Source organism: Carex rostrata, chromosome 1 (genome assembly GCF_964058835.1).
Source record: "Carex rostrata chromosome 1, lpCarRost1.2, whole genome shotgun sequence".
NCBI lineage: Eukaryota > Viridiplantae > Streptophyta > Magnoliopsida > Poales > Cyperaceae > Carex > Carex rostrata.
The window spans coordinates 9,782,644-9,800,171 of record NC_135918.1 but is presented as its reverse complement, the minus strand read 5'-3'; the positions used below and the strand labels follow the sequence as shown (position 1 = coordinate 9,800,171).

General features: G+C 36.6%; 2 protein-coding genes and 1 long non-coding RNA gene across 4 annotated transcripts; 2 read left to right on the top strand and 1 right to left on the bottom strand.

Moving 5' to 3' along the window:
• Positions 1-752: 752 nt before the first annotated feature.
• LOC144565928 (uncharacterized) lies at positions 753-2,149 on the top strand. 2 transcript variants are annotated; one of them, XR_013515070.1, is made up of 3 exons: positions 753-1,010; positions 1,379-1,517; positions 1,924-2,149. It is a non-coding gene; the product is annotated as an uncharacterized LOC144565928 (long non-coding RNA). The 2 variants fall into 2 exon arrangements; XR_013515072.1 differs by having other exon boundaries at positions 1,368-1,517.
• An 8,409-nt stretch (positions 2,150-10,558) lies between these two features.
• LOC144557325 (phosphoglycerate mutase-like protein AT74H) lies at positions 10,559-12,086 on the top strand. The gene is made up of 2 exons (XM_078305892.1): positions 10,559-11,262; positions 11,362-12,086. The coding sequence occupies exons 1-2, from the start codon at positions 10,758-10,760 to the stop codon at positions 11,805-11,807; spliced, it is 951 nt and encodes a 316-aa protein (XP_078162018.1). The 5' UTR covers positions 10,559-10,757; the 3' UTR covers positions 11,808-12,086.
• Positions 12,087-15,343: 3,257 nt separating this feature from the next.
• On the bottom strand, positions 15,344-17,528 carry LOC144557316 (uncharacterized). Its single transcript, XM_078305879.1, has 4 exons — positions 17,304-17,528; positions 16,737-17,191; positions 16,532-16,609; positions 15,344-16,217 (listed from the first exon to the last, which is right to left on the bottom strand). Exons 1-4 carry the CDS (start codon positions 17,415-17,417, stop codon positions 15,710-15,712), a joined length of 1,155 nt encoding a protein of 384 aa, XP_078162005.1. The 5' UTR covers positions 17,418-17,528; the 3' UTR covers positions 15,344-15,709.

Here is a 17,528-nt window from a genome sequence, read left to right as displayed (position 1 = left end):
GAAATAATTATTTGTTAAAAAAATAATTTGACAACAATTAATATTTTAAAATTGAATACCAATATTAAAAAAATTGCAAAATAAATAAAAAATATTGCAAAATAATATTTTAACCACACTAATATAACATAAATTAAAAATAAAATTAATTATTTTCTCTTAAGTTTATGATTTATTTAGATATATTAAACTAAAAAAAAAGGAAATGGAATTATAAAACTATATAAATTTGGTACCAAATTTGTGTCTTTTGGTGTAACCACGTAGCAGGGGACTGGGGTTCGACACTTGTGGGTTTTTTTTGTGCAAAAACTAAAGTCATCTCCGCAATATCCCCGCACATACTGCCAAAAATAATAATGGAGGACCAGTAAATAAAATAATAATCGTTAAATATTTATTCTGAAGAATAAAAAAGTGCTATATATAGGGCAACTATTTAGATTTTGAGAGCTATTGCTTGTAAATCTCCGATTTACCCCTGCTCCTTAAAGAAATCGCTAGCTAGATTAACGGATCGTTGTTCAATTAAACCCGTTTGGTTACTTCTCGTCTCTCTCTGTCTGATTTTTCTCTCCCACTTCGCTAACGAATGGAAAAGAGCGAAGGCGGTCGCACTCTCTCCGTGCTTCCCCATTTCGATCCCTATTTCTCTACACACCGAACACCATGTAGCGTTCAAGGTGAAGAAAGCGCCTTCTTTTGTTACATTTGATAATTTTTTTTGTTTAATTCGCTCAAAGCTTGGTAATTGATTTCGTTTATGTTGATTTATATAGATAGGTCAAAACAACGTCACCAAAGAAATATTTTGTTAGACCAAATGCTCGTATCATTCAGTCATGAGATTCATGCACTATAACAGGTGAGAAATCATTTCATGTTGCAGTTTAACCAATAGGACATTTACAACCTTCAAATTTCAGGAAGAGGGCTTCTCCAACTCGACTTGTCACCATTAAATTGCCACCGCCACCGCCGGCAGCCCTTACGCCCTCTTCCGTCGCTCTGTACGTCTAAGCTCTATTGCATTATGCTGATTGCTCTCAATTAGAATCCTAGTACATATCGGTTCACGTTGATTTTTTTTATCTTTTCCTTTACAAATAATTGTCTAATTTTAGATTATCTCAGACTGAATACCAGGTACGTACTGGCACTTGTACTGAATATCTAAATCCCATTATCAGGCCCAAATTGCCACTTACGAGATTTTGATTTTGGTGGAAACTGACTGTTACTGTACCAGCACAATATAGGGTTGGTACTATATTGAGATCGTGTAGTAATTTGTGAGCATTTGTAAATTCAAGTGGGTCTTACCACAAAATGTTATATGCAATGTTATGTTAATTAATCTGGCATAGTTCTTTTGCAGAGTTTCGTCCAAGATTGATAGGGTTAACTGGTTAACTGGTAAGCCAGATGAGATAAGGCAAGTTGCGGATGCATTCCGAGTTTATTATATGACGACTGCTGAGCAAGACTGATCACTTTGTCGACCATTCTATTGTCATGTATGCGCTTTATCTCTATCTATTTACAGTATGTCAGTTGTAAGGGGAACAAATTGTTACCTTGTTGACCATTCTTTAGTCCTTTAAGGTTTGACTGTTCTAGTCAATTTCTCTCATTTGTTGCGTTTTGTTCTAGTCATCATTGCTCTGCATCAAATTGAGGTCTTGAGTTGTCCATTCGGATCTTCTGCTCCATTTCCTTTTTAGTTGGTTCAATTTTGGGTAAACTAATCATTTGTTTTTTGGTTGGGTTTGAGTTAGGTGCAGATCATTTCAAAGTTTTTAATCAGAACTTCAGAACTGCATGTCTTTTCAACTTAGATTTATTTCAAAGTTTTTGTGCTCTCTGAAGTTGATTATTCAATCAATATTCTTACATTTCATGCTGTTTGTCTGCCATTTTCAGGTACTTGATGAACTCAAAGATGGAGTTTGTCAATTTATCTGAAAAAAATTATGATGTGGATACACTTACCGAAGACATCATAAAAGAGATAACTGCTCACAAATGAGACATAATTTATTCTTTTTTCTTTAAATCTGGGTCCACTAAATAATTTAGCACACTAAATCACCCTTGCTGATAATTTCCTATTTAGGTGCAAACTTTGATTAGCTTTTGGAGCTAAATATGTTGTGCTTTAATTTTGTTTAATTAGTTGCAATTTCCTGTTTGTATGATGAATCAACGATGCTAACAAAATAATCGTGTGTAAGTTGAACATTTTGTTGGGGATTTAGAATCACGGAACGGACTGAAGGATTTTTATTTTTAAAGGAACTTTCCTTTGTTAGTCCTATTATTAATCGGTTAAGAGAGAGAGTGAATCCATTAATCAAGACATCCATTTAAAGAGTAGGGGTAAATCAGGTATTTAGAAACAAAATATTCTCTTAGCTCTCAAAATCTAAATAGTTGCCCTCAGTATAGCACTCCCCTAAAAATATTTACAATTGGCTGTAGCTAGTGTATTAATCTTGCCTGCCTATGGCAGCCCCTGCCCTGCTCGCTCGTACCCTATGTCCGGGGTACCCGTATCCGAGTCCGAGTATAGGTCGGGTAAACGGGTACACGGGTACGGGCAAAAAACGGGCCGGTCACGATTTTTTGGGCAAATACCCGACCATACCCGGACTGACCATATCCGTACCCGACCATACCCGTGCCCGTCGTGCCTGTGCCCGTGTACCCGTACCTGTATACCCGTGTACCTTTTTTTTATTTAAAAAAAAAATTCAAAATTCAAAAATATTTCCCCCCACCCCCTACAGTATATATACTGTATTGAGATAGGTGTAACATCCTTGCACATCCTTCACTACTCCGCGTACTAGTCGGACCCCTGACTGGTATTTTTAATTCATTTACAGAAATATTAATCTATTTGAGAAATTTACCTTAAAATTTGTTTCCACAATATATATTTCAATCAAGTCAGGTATTCATATTCTCACCTTGGTCAACTGCTTTACAGCATACTGTCTCAGCCGTATGTCAAAGCTTGATAATATTTCATTTGCCTAGTACAAGGGAAGACAATACACGATATTAAACAAATTCAAAATTATTTGTTATAAGAGACCTGATAAATGTTCAACAAAGTGTCAACTTAATTCCCTCCAATTACTAGCTATTATCTGTCACACTCCGCGGCCACAGGTCGCGACAGTACCCCCACCGTAAGCATACAACACCGTGTATGCTTATAAGGTAATGAACAATTCAATCAGAAAATCAAGGCAATAAATAATATAAAACAAGTTTCTAAATATAATTTCGAGTACACAGTCTGGTCTGGATATAATACATCAAAAGTATCTCGTCTAGATACATAAGGCCTACCCTAAAGCTATACAACAAAAATATCTCTAGGGTCATATATAGGTAACTACCAAAGGCCTACTACTCGCGTGCCTCCCTGAAATCAGTCGCACCAGAACCTGTAAAATAACCCGAAGGGTGGGGGTGAAAATAAATTCTCAGTGCAAATTTGCCACAGTTAGATTATTGGACTTGCAATCAAACACCATATTCAAAAATGAAACCCAAACAATAGCAGTTCAAACCAATACATATTCATAATAAAAGTAATGCATATGCTCGACAACAATAATAAACCGAATCACAGTATATGGAATTTCCAAGGTGAATTTCAAAACAAACACGTATTTGGCTTAACTCGACTCATTAGGGCTTGTAGCAACTACAGATGTTCATTCGAGCTGGACCCTTTATCAAACCCTCGTCTGTAGGGTTACTGACACCTACAGACGTTCCACCGAGTTGGACCCTTTATCTGACACTCATCTGTAATCGCTTGGCTTAACCGTTTTATTAAGGTCTGGTTCAAGTCATATAAAGAAAATCCTCTTTGGAATCATTCCAATGTTCGTAATATTCAATTAACCGTCCAAATGCATTAACATGTAGGAGAATGCCACCGAGCCACAGACGTAACACTTGTCACCCACGATTTCAATCCACATATCAATACAATCACTCACCCCTCGTCCCAACCGGTACTGGGAAAACTGAGGGCCGTTCACCTAAAGCGCTATAAGGATCCCGGGCTCAAAGTCAGCTATACAGCTCAACCTTGCAAATTCGTCGGATCCAAGTCAGCCATACGGCTCAACTTCGAAAAATCCGCTCACATACACATTCTCAATCATCAATTCGTGGTGACTCTCAATCAAAATCAGATCATAATAGACCGACACAACTAATAACCATACCAGCATGCAAATCATTCAAGTCACATCAATTCAAGTTTAATTTGATTGGGCTATGCAAATGATGTACACAATTCAACAATGCAATAGATCAGATATTCAACATGACAAACGAATAAACAGTTTAATTCTTGAAAATGAAATATTAAACAAGTCCAAGAATCTCGCACCTGATTACGATGAGCGTATCGCGTACTTATGGATCAGACGTCTCGAAGTGTCCCGCAAAGTCTTGCTCGACTGAGCCTACGCCTATGTTACACATAAACTTGGTTTAACCTTGGTTCACGATCAAGGTGTTCACTCGAGTTATATTAGGGCTTACACTTCCCTATTCTTCTTTCTCACTTAAAAATCTCTAACTTCTCACAATTTTCATTTGGGTCTTCTAAACCATGCACGATCTCAATTTGGTAATAATTCATTTTTCGGTTCACTAATTTGGTTTCTGCAACAATTCGATTTACTGAGTGGTTAACCCTAATTTGGTCAAAAGCTCAAATTAGCCGTTAAATGTTCTAGCAATTCAAGATCAAGAGGTAACCCTACCGATTACAAGTCTAATCGGTTGGATTAAACTAATCAATTCACGATTATGTCCAATTTTGGTTTTGGCACAAAAACCCTAGAAATCAAAATCCACAACCGAGGTGAAATCGAGGAAAGAATCGGCCAATAAACAATCAATGAAGCTCAATGAGATAGTTTACAAGTACTTCAAATACAAATCTCGGGTTTAAAATGAAAACCCGAGCAATCGAGAAATCTGAATTTTTAAAGAGAAACGGGAAGAGAAAGGAATACCGAATAGGAGGGCTATGAGAGATCTACGGCCACTTGCTCAGTTTCAACTTCGATTTCTCGCAACAATCGGTGGTTCGAGAGGAAGAGGGAGCTCTCTCTCTCTCTTTCTTCTCTCTTGGGCGAAATTCACAGAAAAATGGGGAAAGGAATGAAGTGGGAGAGAAAGAAGCACAGGAATTATGCAAATAAACCCTCAGAATCATCCAGTGCGGGTCGCTCACCCGCACTCGATCTGAGTGCGGACGCACTCAGTACTTAGTTGATATTTTCAGCACAAAACTGGTGTCGGTGCGAGTCATCCACCCGCACTCACCATCAGTGCGGACGAACTCAGTACTTAGTTGATATTTTCAGCGCAAAACTGGTGTCGGTGCGGGTCATCCACCCGCACTCACCATCAGTGCGGACGCACTCAGTACTTAGTGTCATTTTCAGAAAAATTTGGAAAAGTCTGAGCCCAGTGCGGGTCGGCCCATCCGCACCCAGCACTTTGTCGATTTTCAGGAATTTCATATCAACACAGAAATTCATGAGTGCGGACGCACTGATATCCAGTGCGGGTCAATCCATCCGCACTCACAAAAATTTCGAAAGCAATTTAAGGAAAACAGAAGCCAGTGCGGGTCAGTCACCCGCACTCACCATGAGTGCGGACGCACTGAGCCTATAAAGTGTCAAAATCTCAAAATTTTGACGCGGTTCCGATTCACACTTGACGTACTTATTTAGAGAAGCATAATTTAAGATTTAAATTTCTATTTCGTTAGCACGATTTTCAATTCTTGTCTTTAAATCATTCAGAAATTAATTGTTAAAATTATGTAACGTAACAGTATCGATATCTCATAATCATAATAATAATAATAATAATAAATATTAATAATAATAATAAATATTAATATTAATAATAATATTAATATTAATAAAAATTATAATAATAAATAATTATAATTATAATCATCATCATCATAATAACAACAACAATAAAAATAACAATAATAATAATAATAATAATAATAATAATAATAATAATAATAATAACAATAACAATAACAATAAGAAGAAGAAGAAGAAGAAGAAACATGAATATGAACCAATATAATAAAAAATGCAGCAACAATTAATAATAACAAAAACAAACTATAGCTGGCGGGAAATAAACCAGAATTTATTGATTCTTTTGAATGAACAATGTTGGGGTTCAATAAATAAGAATTTATGGTGTCTAGTAGTGATTTAGTACATTTTTTTTTCTTTCCTTATACTCATACTGTCTAATAGATATATGTATAGCCTATCTGAACCATGTTGACAGAGAGAAAATTAATGAAAGTCCAAAATAATAAAATTTAATAATCAAGTCCAAAATTACAAATTAATATTATAGGTATGATATATGTGATGCATATATATTATATCATGTTTATAAAAATAATAAAATTTGATGTGTGTTTTACTGTTTATAAAATGATTTGAATCTTTCAATAATATAAAATTGATGATTGTTGTTATGTCACCTAAGGATACTTAAAGTGTATAAAATTTGATCATAGAATTATTTATATGTCATAACATATTTCACTTATTAACATATAACATTTTTTTTTCACTTATAAACATATAACATTAGCATTCATCTTATATGTATATGTATATACATATATTATACATGTATTATATTATATATACATAGAGGAGGGATCGGATGACACCGTTTTTTTGTGACATCGGATGACACCGTCTATTTTTAAAGTCCAAACAGTCGATCCAAACCATTCAACTTGATGGATATATTAAAATGTGCTTGCAGATCAAATTTTATATTTTTATGAATTTTTTTTGGGTTTATTCAGATGGGTACAAAAATTCAATGGTCTGAATATAGCGATTTTGTTAAATACTTAATAAATAGTAAAAAAATTCAAAAAAATGTAAAATTTGATCTGCAAGTAGATTTTAATATATCCATCATATTGAATGGTTTGGATCGACTATTCGGACTTTGAAACTTCGAAAATGGACATTATCATCCGATGTCACCAAAAAACAGTGTCATCTGATCCCTCCTCATATACATATACATATATTATATTACATATACATATATATACATACATGTATTATATTATATTATATTATATTATATATACATATACATATATTATATTATATATACATATATTATACATATATACATATATACATAGCGCATGCCGCGGGCATGCGACAGCAAATGCAGCGGGCATGCTGCGGTAAATGCGGCGCATGCGGCGGCAAATGCGACGCATGCGGCGGCAAATGCGACGCATGCGGCCATATTTTAAAACACTGAATATATTGTACAAAAACCTAAGTTATATATAATTATATGTAAATATATTATGAGGAGGGATCAAGTTACAACAAATTACAACAAGCATTTTCTACATTTTCAAAGTCCAAATCATCGATCCAAACCGTTAGATGTGATCTCTACAATAAAATGTGCTTGGAGACCAAATTTTACATTTTTAAATTTTTTTTACTATTTATTAAGATGGATACAAAAACTAGTCAAATTCAGACCATTGAATTTTGTACTCATCTTAATAAATAGTAACAAAATTCCAAAAAATATAAAATTTGGTCTCCAAACACATTTTATTGTAGAGATCACATCTAACGGTTTGGATCGACGATTTGGACTTTGAAAATGTAGAAAATGTTTGTTGTAACTTGTTGTAACTCAAAAATTATTGTAATTTGTTCCCTCCTCATATATTATATATACATATATTAATTAAATTTATGCAATTTAAAGTAATTGATTTAAGTAACATTGTTTTAAAATAATTAGTAATTGATTTAACTTATTAAAAATAAAATGAACGTTTAGAAAATATATTATCAATTTAAAATGTAAACTAAAAATTTCGAGATATAAATAAATTATGAAACTATATAATTAGAATGAGAATTTGAAAATAAAATAGAATGACTCGTGTAAAGAAATAAATAAATACATTTGTACTTAGCCGATAAAACATACAAATTTTCGCAAGAATAATTTATATATATAAGTTACAAATTTTATTTATGTAGGAATTATAAAAAATGTGACTTGATAATTTTATGTGTATATATATATATATACTATTTGATATTGAACTATTCAGATTTTAAAAGTCGAATTATAAACACGTAATAATATTTATACGACACTGTTAAAAAAAGAAAGAAAAAAAATATAAAAAAAAACCGGACCAGACCGGACCGCCCTGCCCCTCAAGGGTACAACGGGCACTGGTATAGGACGGGCAGGGCACAATTTTTGAAAAAAATATTCGAGATACCCGGCCCGAGATACCCGTCTACCTGTGCCCGACCTCTACTCGTGCCCCTGCCCGGGTATACCCAGCCCGCCCTACCCCTGCCCGAGTTTAATCCTCTAGCTGTAGCAGTATTAACTTCTATTCGATGAACTCTATTTCTAAAGGGCCATGATAATTGTCCCCCACTCTCATCCTCCCATTATTCCCCCAATTTTATTTGTTCAATCTTGTCCATATTTATCACGATCTATGAGGAATTTTGTGAATCTAAAATCACGAACGTCTTCTACGCAATTTTATCTTTCAAATGAGATCCATGATGACATACTTTCGAGCTCGTCGTCACACAAGTATTAATATCAAGTATGCACTGAAGTATTTATACCTTTGTGGTCAACTATTTTTGTTAGAGAAAGGTTGACGCATGGACGATTGGGGAAGGTTGATGCGGAGATGCGGGGTCCACGATTGGGAAAGATAAATACTTACAAGTATAGGTATAAATACTTGCACGATGAGGTATAAATACTTGTGTGACGATGAGTCCGAAAATATGTTATCATGGATCTCATTTGAAAGATAAAATTGGATAGAATACGTTCGTGGTTTTAGATTCGCAAAATTCCTCATAGATCGTGAGAAATGCGGACGACATTGAAAAAAAAAACCCACCTCTAAAAACGTGTATGATTTTTCTCCCCATGTAGTTTGAGTGGTCCCCCCATATAGTCACATTAAATTAGACATGTAAGTATTAATATTTTAGTTTGCAAGTATTAATTAAGTATCTTCTAAGTATTTATACCTATGAATTTAATTAAACTTGGAAGACCACATTGTTTTGAATAAATTTAATTAAACTAGTTAGTTAATTTAGTTTATGGAAATTAAATACGATTGGGAAAGATAAATACTTACAAGTATAGGTATAAATACTTGCACGATGAGGTATAAATACTTATGTGATGATGAGCCCGAAAGTATGTCATCATGGATCTCATTTGAAAGATAAAATCGCGTTAAATACGTTCGTGATTTTAAATTCGCAAAATTTCTCATAGATCGTGAAAAATGTGGACGACATTGAAAAAATAAAAATAAAACACATCTTTAAAAAAGTGTATGAAGGATTTAAGAGATGGGGGATGATGAGGGAATGGAAGTGGGGGGATTCATATAATTATTATTTTTAATTATGATTTATGAAAGAAATTTAACTCAAAACTCCAACTTCACTGTGAAGACTGATGCATGGTTTGCAAATAGTTGTTAATGTAATAAAATATAACATCATATAATATAGAGAATATAGACATGTATTATAGGATAAGATAGGCAGAATTAGTGCTCAGGTGGAGTTGTAATTGAATAACTGATTCAGTGACCAGTTAGTTCATTAGAGATTAAAATTTTGTGCCAATGAAAATGCTTACAGTTACTGAGATTTATGTATGTATCGAGTGTTATTCAAGTTGTTTGTTCAGAATTATATTTTTGATACGGCCATTGCAGATACGAATTTAGTATTAACGATCATAGATGGCGGAGACATAACTCTCTTTTTTAACTAAAAAAATTGGTTTACACGGCTTTGACAAAGAAATTTTGGTTTTCATGTTTTGATTTGTCAAAGTAACAGCAAGTTTGATTGATTTTCATACTTCATCAAGCTTTGATTGGTTAAAAAAGTTTCTGGCCCCACACAAATCAACGCAACAGCTATAATCACCAATTCGTGTCTGCAATCTAAGATTACAGTCATGTCAAGTTGACATGAATTCTGATCAGATCGTACTCGTTTTGTTTAACTCTTGTTTTTAAGATGGGAAAAAAAATAATTTGGAATCAATTAGTGATTAGTGGGCTCCCCTTCGACTTCGTAGGACCAGACCAGGAATTCGTATCCTCTGAGATATCTCAAACTTTGCGTGACTTTATGGAAAATCCCAACCGTTTAATACGATCTGCACGAATCTCGAAGCACACATAATACTGACCCCCTACATCACCTCCGAATAGGCACCGGACACGTCGGCCACGCAAAAGTTGAGATATCTCAGAGGATACGCACTCCCAGACCAGGGGCCAGGGCACATGCATCCAGTTGGCAAACAAATCAATCAATAATTATTAAAGTTAACGAGTCGGCGCGGCGGTGTCCACTGGACCACTTGCATTTGCATCTCTCTCTCTCTCTTTCCATTCCAAATTTCCAATATTCCATTCATTCCCATAATCATAATTCCTTTCCCATTCTGCTTCCTATACTTGTATTTATATATTCAACGCCAACGCGGATATATGATCCATCTATGAGCAGAGCAGCATAAGATAAGTAAGAAACAATTGTCATTTCCATTCCATTCAATTCAATTCAATTCAATTCAATAGTATGGGCAGCATAGAAGACAATCGGCCGCCGCGGCGTCGTCTGCCGGAGCGGATCATCCTGGTCCGTCACGGTGAGAGCCAGGGCAACCTCGACAGCGCCGCCTACTCCCACACCGCCGACCACCAGATCACTCTCACCCCCCGCGGCCTCCGCCAGGCACGCGACGCTGGCCGAGCCATCCGACGCGTCCTCAGCAACAACAATTGCTGTAATTGTTCTACTACCACCACCAGCAACAGCAACAGCAACAGCAACTGGAGCGTCTACTTCTACGTGTCCCCCTACGAGCGCACCCGCTCCACCCTCCGCCAGATCGGTCGTTCCTTCTCCCGCCGCCGCATCCTCGGCGCCCGCGAGGAGTGCCGCATCCGCGAGCAGGACTTTGGCAACTTCCAAGTCATCGACCGCATGCGCGCCGTCAAGGAAGCCCGAGAGCGCTACGGCCGCTTCTTCTTCCGCTTCCCTGAGGGAGAATCCGCTGCCGACGTATTCGATCGCGTCGCCAGTCAGTCTCCTCTTTCATCTCTCATTAAATTTCTTTCTTTCTTTCTTTCATTCATCTCTCACAGTCTCATTACATTCCTCTCTTCGTTTCTTCCTCCAGGCTTCCTCGAATCCCTCTGGCGTGACATCGAAATGAAGCGCCTCTGCCATGACGACGCCACTGCCACCAACCTCGTCATTGTTACCCATGGCCTCACTTCCCGTGTCTTCCTCATGAAGTGGTTCAAGTGGACTGTCCAGCAGTTTGAGCTCCTTAACAACCCCGGTAACTGTGAGATCCGTGTCATGCAGCTTGGCCCCACTGGCGAGTACAGCCTCCTCATCCACCACACCCCGCAGGAGCTCGAGCAGTGGGGCCTCTCTCCTGAGATGATTGCTGACCAGCGCTGCCGTGCCACCTCCTCCAATAACGATTTTGGTGGCTACCTCACTAATTCTTTCTTTGATAATCTTCCTGATAATTCTGATTCTAATTCTGATTCCGATGTTGATCCTGATCCTGATTCTCATTCTCAGGAAGGTGGCAGCGGCCACGAAAGCTGCTGATTTCATTTTTCTACTAGATTATCTTTCATTGTTAGTTGTTGGTGTAGTTTATACCTTTACTAGGAAAGGATGGAAATGACATCTTGCATATTTTTCTTCTGATTTATTTCCATAATTATTGGGTGGGCATTCAGATTCTTAATTTGAGTTGTTACACAGGCTGTCACCATTAGATCTTCAAATCTTTTGGGGAGAAAAATATGTACTGAGATTTTGGTCTCTGTAGAAGGGGACAAATTACAAGTAGAAAGAGTTTGAATCAAATTTGTACTGAGATTACAGCAATGCATCAGCCTGGGAAACATTGAGGTTAGCTCCAATGTATGTATGTATAAAAAGACTAAATAACTTGCCAGATGAAAACTTGCAATATTACATATTATATTTGCTGAGCATGAACAGCATCTCCAGTGTAGTCTGTCTCGATTCCTTCTTTTTAGGTTCACAATGCTGAAGATTGAACATTGAAGAATGAAGATAAGACCCCTACCCAGCACCAGAAAATGGTTTTTATTTTTGTATGATTTCCCCTCTTACAAATGCTCTCCACTAAGCTATCAATTTCTACTTGTTCACCTATAGTTTTCATTCTTTTTGGTTATCGAAATACAAAAAAAACTTGATCGATGATAATGTAAAGCAATACCTTTGGGCTGGTTGTGTAGCTAGATGCATTAAATCTAGTTTGAACCTTAAATTGAACCTTTGAGTGCATTTCATGTCTAAAACTATAATAAAAGGATTGGGTGCCAGTTTTAAGAAAAAATTCCTAGTTCTGGCAAAGTATTTTTTTGAGTAGATAGTTCTGGCAAAGTTGTTTCAGCTATTCATGTTTTGGTACACTTGTCTAGGGTTCAGACGAAGTCCAGTTGGTTCATGCTGGTTATTCCAGTCAGTGAAACCAGGGTTTTCCACCTATAATTAGCCCAATTTTATAGCAAATATATTAGTAGCATTCTAAGGCAATCTGCCTCTATCCTTGAGCTTAATCTGACGTTGTATTTTTAGAATGTTTTTGTTTGATCATTCTTGAGCTCAAGCAGACGTATGGAGCAGAATCTAATAAAAGAAAATGTAGCCAAACTTTTGCTGGAGAAGTTTTTTAAATATAGAATTATTGGGAAACCAGAATCAGGCTATTGTAATATTTTATTTGCTGCGAGTAATGTAAGATCGGCATTTGATGTCATGAAATATCACGTACGCAATTAACATGACTTATTTTGAGGTCTTTGCAAATGAAACCCAACCATTAATTGAGAAACTTGTACATATGACCTAGTACTGAAGGGAAAAGCTTACTTGAGTTAGCGGCATTTTTGTCATTTTATTGAAGGTGCTGTGCCTGTGCCCACAAAAACTTCTAAAAAAAAAACAATTTCTCCATCATAACAGCATAATATCCCGATATCCCCATACAAATTTTGCATTATTTTTTTTATCCCCTTTTATCTATTTACTCTTTATTTAATTCTTTCAAAATATTTTGACAAATATACCTTCCTTCTCATCTCTCCCACTAGTTTGTCTAAGATACAGGATACTGCACGCCTCTCTCAGCGAAATCAATGTCGCACCTGTACCTCTCCCCGACCTCTCCTCTCCTCTCCTCTTTTCATTTCCAACGCTGTGACTCTCTCGTACCAGCAACTGAATTTCTTTTCTTTTATTTGTTTGGGGGGAGGGAGGTTAAATCAAAAAGTGATTGATTATACAAGTATTGGTATATCTTTTAATGCATAATACATCATAATTATTTTTTAAAACTGCATCCCCAATTTCACTAAAGATATGTCCTTAGTGCTTGATTTCTACTAAGATTTTAAATGTACACACTAGCAGTCTTTTCTTTTTAGCTCATTTCTAATATGGTACTGTTTGTGCATTGATGTAAGAAAATTGTTCTCGTTGTTTCTATTGTTCATTTAAATCTTGTTGCATTATCTCGTTGTTTTAAATCTGATGCACAGGGCCCTGCAAAGAGTAAGCAAACGGCAGAAGAAAAATTTGAAGATGTGTACAACAAAGAAGAAGAATGTAAAGAATCTGACTAATAAGCATTAGGCGCTGGCGGTCGTTTCGAAGAATGTTGTTAATTTTTGAACTATTATTAATTATTATATCAGTTCGATGAAACAGTTTATTAATTGTTAATTTCTGTTGTTAAAAGTAATGTACTGGTACGAGTAATGAACTATTTTATTTTTTTGTTTTCCTTTTGTACTATTGTTATGAACTACTATATTGATTTTTGTGGAATTGGTGCACCATCTGTAAATTTTTTTTTATCTACATACAATTGATGAAAGGGAAAATATGCATGCAATTTCAGTTTATTCAAAATTTCAGCTGAAAAATAATTTTTCTTTTCATTTTATCTACTACCCAGAAAAATACAAAAATTGAGGATAATGTGTTCTTCATCTGTAGAAAAGTTGATAGGTTCAAATTCATTACCAATAAATACTTGCAAAAATTAAAGCAAAAATATAAAAGACATGCCTTATACTGTACTGGTAACCAATAGAGTTTCTTTTTGTTTTCCATTATCCTTTTTTTGCTGGTGCGGAGGTGTGAGAAGGTGGTATTAGGTTGCAGTAACATACCCAAACATCCAGAGATAAAAAGAAACAACATAAACTATAAGGGCATAAGAAAGAGATGTTATGACACTCTTTATGTGGAAAGGAAAAGAACAAGAGATGTCATTTAAAAGCCATGACAGAAAAATATCTAGAAGGAAAAGCCCTCTCACTTCATCAATAATGAGGACACATGCTGAAAATGAAAAGAGGAGAGGAGAGAGGGCTTACTGCTGAGAGCGAGAGGAGAGGGGGGAAGAGAGGTACAGGTGCGGCATTGGTTTCTCTGGAAGAGGCGTCTAGTACAGTACCGTGCCTTCCAATCACAGCTATTCTCACTATATAGTCAGTCTGTGTGTCATTTGCAAATATCTCAAAAAAAAAAAAAAAATGTTGTCTGTGTAATCTTCTAAACTGAGAAATGTTGGCATGCTTTCATCTGTCGAAGTCAATGAAACTGTTGTGGATTATTTACAGAACAAATAAGAAAATCATGGCGACTCTTATCTCGGTTTTCATATGGTTACATACAACTTGCAATTCAGAAAGCATGCCTCATCTTGTTTGCATTTTATAGTTGACACCGTTGGTTAGACGTGTGCATTCATTACCATTGAATATAAAAGTCACATTACAATGTCATATTACATCCTTATACTGTTATACATAGTCCCCCCCCCCCCCGACTCTATCCCCTGTTACTCTCTCACTTCCACCAAAATTCAGTTGCTTCTTTACTCGCAATTACTCAAAAAAAAAAAAAGCTCTCTCTCTCTCTCTCTCCAACCAAAATTAAGTTGCTTCTTTACCCGCAGTTGCTTAAAAAAAAAAAATATCATTATGCTAAGTGAGAGGTTTACAAGCAAAATTCTAAACTGTTCCTGTGAAATGAGAATATGCATGACAAATATGAAAAGAAAAAAGGAAACAAAAGAGAATGTAACATGACCTTCGTGTAGCAAACTCAAAAAGAGATTCAAATTTTAGAAAGCATAACTGCCTTACAAAGTGGCTTCTCCCATCAAAATTTGAATATACAAAGGAGTACCATATTTTGTACAAGGTCCAACAACAAATACATGTACATATGTACTATAACTTTTCAATCACCCTTCATAAAATGTCGTCCACACCCTCCATAAAATGAGAAATATCACTATACCCATGCAAAAAACCTCACAACAGAAGACCCGCTTCTTTGCATTTCTCTCCTTTCTCTCAACAAATTCCTCAACTGGAAACCATGTTTTGGAGGGCAAGTGTAATATTTCTCATTTTCTGCAGGATGCACACAACATTTGGGTATGGACTAATTACTTTTCATGCAAACCTCAATGCAGCCAATGCCACAAGAGTGCCGGCTCTAACTAAAACATCTCGCATGCTCCTTTCCACCTTCAGTGCCATCTCTTCATCCTTGATCTTCAGCTTATTAGAGCCTCTGAACCCTTGCACTATAGCATCTCTCAGACCATTAACAGCCCAAGATAGCCAGAAAAGGCCGAGCCCAAAACCAGTGTTGAAAACCCTAGTTGTGGAAAGTGGGACCCTCATGCCAGGGCCAGTCATCTTGCATGCAACAGAGAGGAGAACTGCAAGGCCTGTCCCAGCAATCCCAACGGAGAATGATGTGAGGATATGGGATATTTCGGGGCCCAATTTCTTGAGGGAGGTACCTCTGCCGGTACTGGTAATGTTCTTGTCTAGGAGGAGAGAGAGGAGGCTTTCGCATACATGGAAGTAGTTCTTTTGAAATATATCTCGGTTATAGCTTGTGTTTTTCTTTTGCTTCTTCTTTGGTGGTGATTTTGTCTTGTTGATCTCTTTGCTGACAGCACATAAATAATAATCAAAAGGGAAAAAAAATAAGAAATAGAATACTTAATTAGAAATTAGAAATTCAGAACTTTTTGGATAAAAGGTCACAATTCAGTTGTTGTTTACTTTTCCTATTGTCTAAATGCTCAATTGAGTAAGTCTAATGAGAGATCCAAGGGAAAGTTAGACATCCATTGCCGAAGGATGTAGTCCAGGGCAATGCTTTTTGTATATATCTCGGAAATAAAATGCACATAGTGACTTGGTATCTTTTTAATGCTTCATTTGTTTGAAGGGGGGAAAAAAAATGAAGGAATAGCAAACCTTTTTAACGGAGTAACGGTCTCAGTCGGAAAATTAAGAAGAGATCCTTTGGTGTCGGCTCTTGCACGACAACGAGCCCTGTTACACAATAACAAAATTAATTGATGAAGCACCTGTGGTGGTGGTGGCTTAAGGAGAAAGTAGAAAATAAATAAAGATTGAAAAAAGAGGAGGGAGGAGGAAGCAGTGGTAGAGCAACGCGTACCTGTCAAAATAGGGAACCAGCAAGGAAGGCTTGGAGGAGGAAGTGTGAGTTGGAAAGGTATTGAATTCGGCAATGATAGAGAGGAGATCCCTCATCTTGGTTGGGCATCCAGTGAAGAGGATCCTTCCGCTGGGGTCGACAGTCAGCAGAGAGCTGGGGGACGACATAGTACTGCTGGTGAGAAACTGTGCCAGCATCTCAGCCTGTTCTGCTGGCATCTGCAGCAGCATCTGTGTAATAATGTTATCAGGGCTAGGGCTGAGGAGAAGCTTGTGTTGAGCACATGGCTGTATGCCCTGATAAGAGCTGAAGCCGAAAAGCGCCGAGTCTTCTTCTTTAGAATCTTGCACATCAATGAGGTTGGGATTGGGATTGGGATTCAGACTGAGGCTGTGATTTGCACCTCGTAAGTTTGGTTTTTTAGGTTGAGATTGGAAATGGAATGGAAGCAAACCCTGAAATGAACAACTATCTATCATCTCAATTCTTTCTTATTCAGCTTCAGTCACAATGAAATGAAATGAAATGAAAATGAAAATTGATAATAATAGGTTTGATGAGTTGTACCTGTAGCTTGGGATTGGGAGGGGAAGAGAGGGCTGGACACTGCAATTGGAATTGCTCCGCAGCGGTGGAGGGGAACAAGGGAGGCGCTAACATCGCCAGACAAGCAGACGTCATCTCTCTTTCTTTCTTTCTAGTCTCTTCTTCTCTTCTCTTCTCTTCTCTCTTCTCCTCTTCTTGCCTGTTGGCCCAAGATAATTATTGCAATTTCTAATTTTTAATTTTTGT

Coding starts and splice junctions, on each gene's coding strand:
- LOC144557316 (XM_078305879.1), bottom strand. CDS start 17,417: ATGACGTCTGCTTGTCTGGCGATGTTAGCGCCTCCCTTGTTCCCCTCC. Junction 17,192..17,303: donor CTCCCAATCCCAAGCTACAG/GTACAACTCATC, acceptor TGTTCATTTCAG/GGTTTGCTTCCATTCCATTT. Junction 16,218..16,531: donor ACCGTTACTCCGTTAAAAAG/GTTTGCTATTCC, acceptor ATGTGCTGTCAG/CAAAGAGATCAACAAGACAA.
- LOC144557325 (XM_078305892.1), top strand. CDS start 10,758: ATGGGCAGCATAGAAGACAATCGGCCGCCGCGGCGTCGTCTGCCGGAG. Junction 11,263..11,361: donor CGTATTCGATCGCGTCGCCA/GTCAGTCTCCTC, acceptor TTCTTCCTCCAG/GCTTCCTCGAATCCCTCTGG.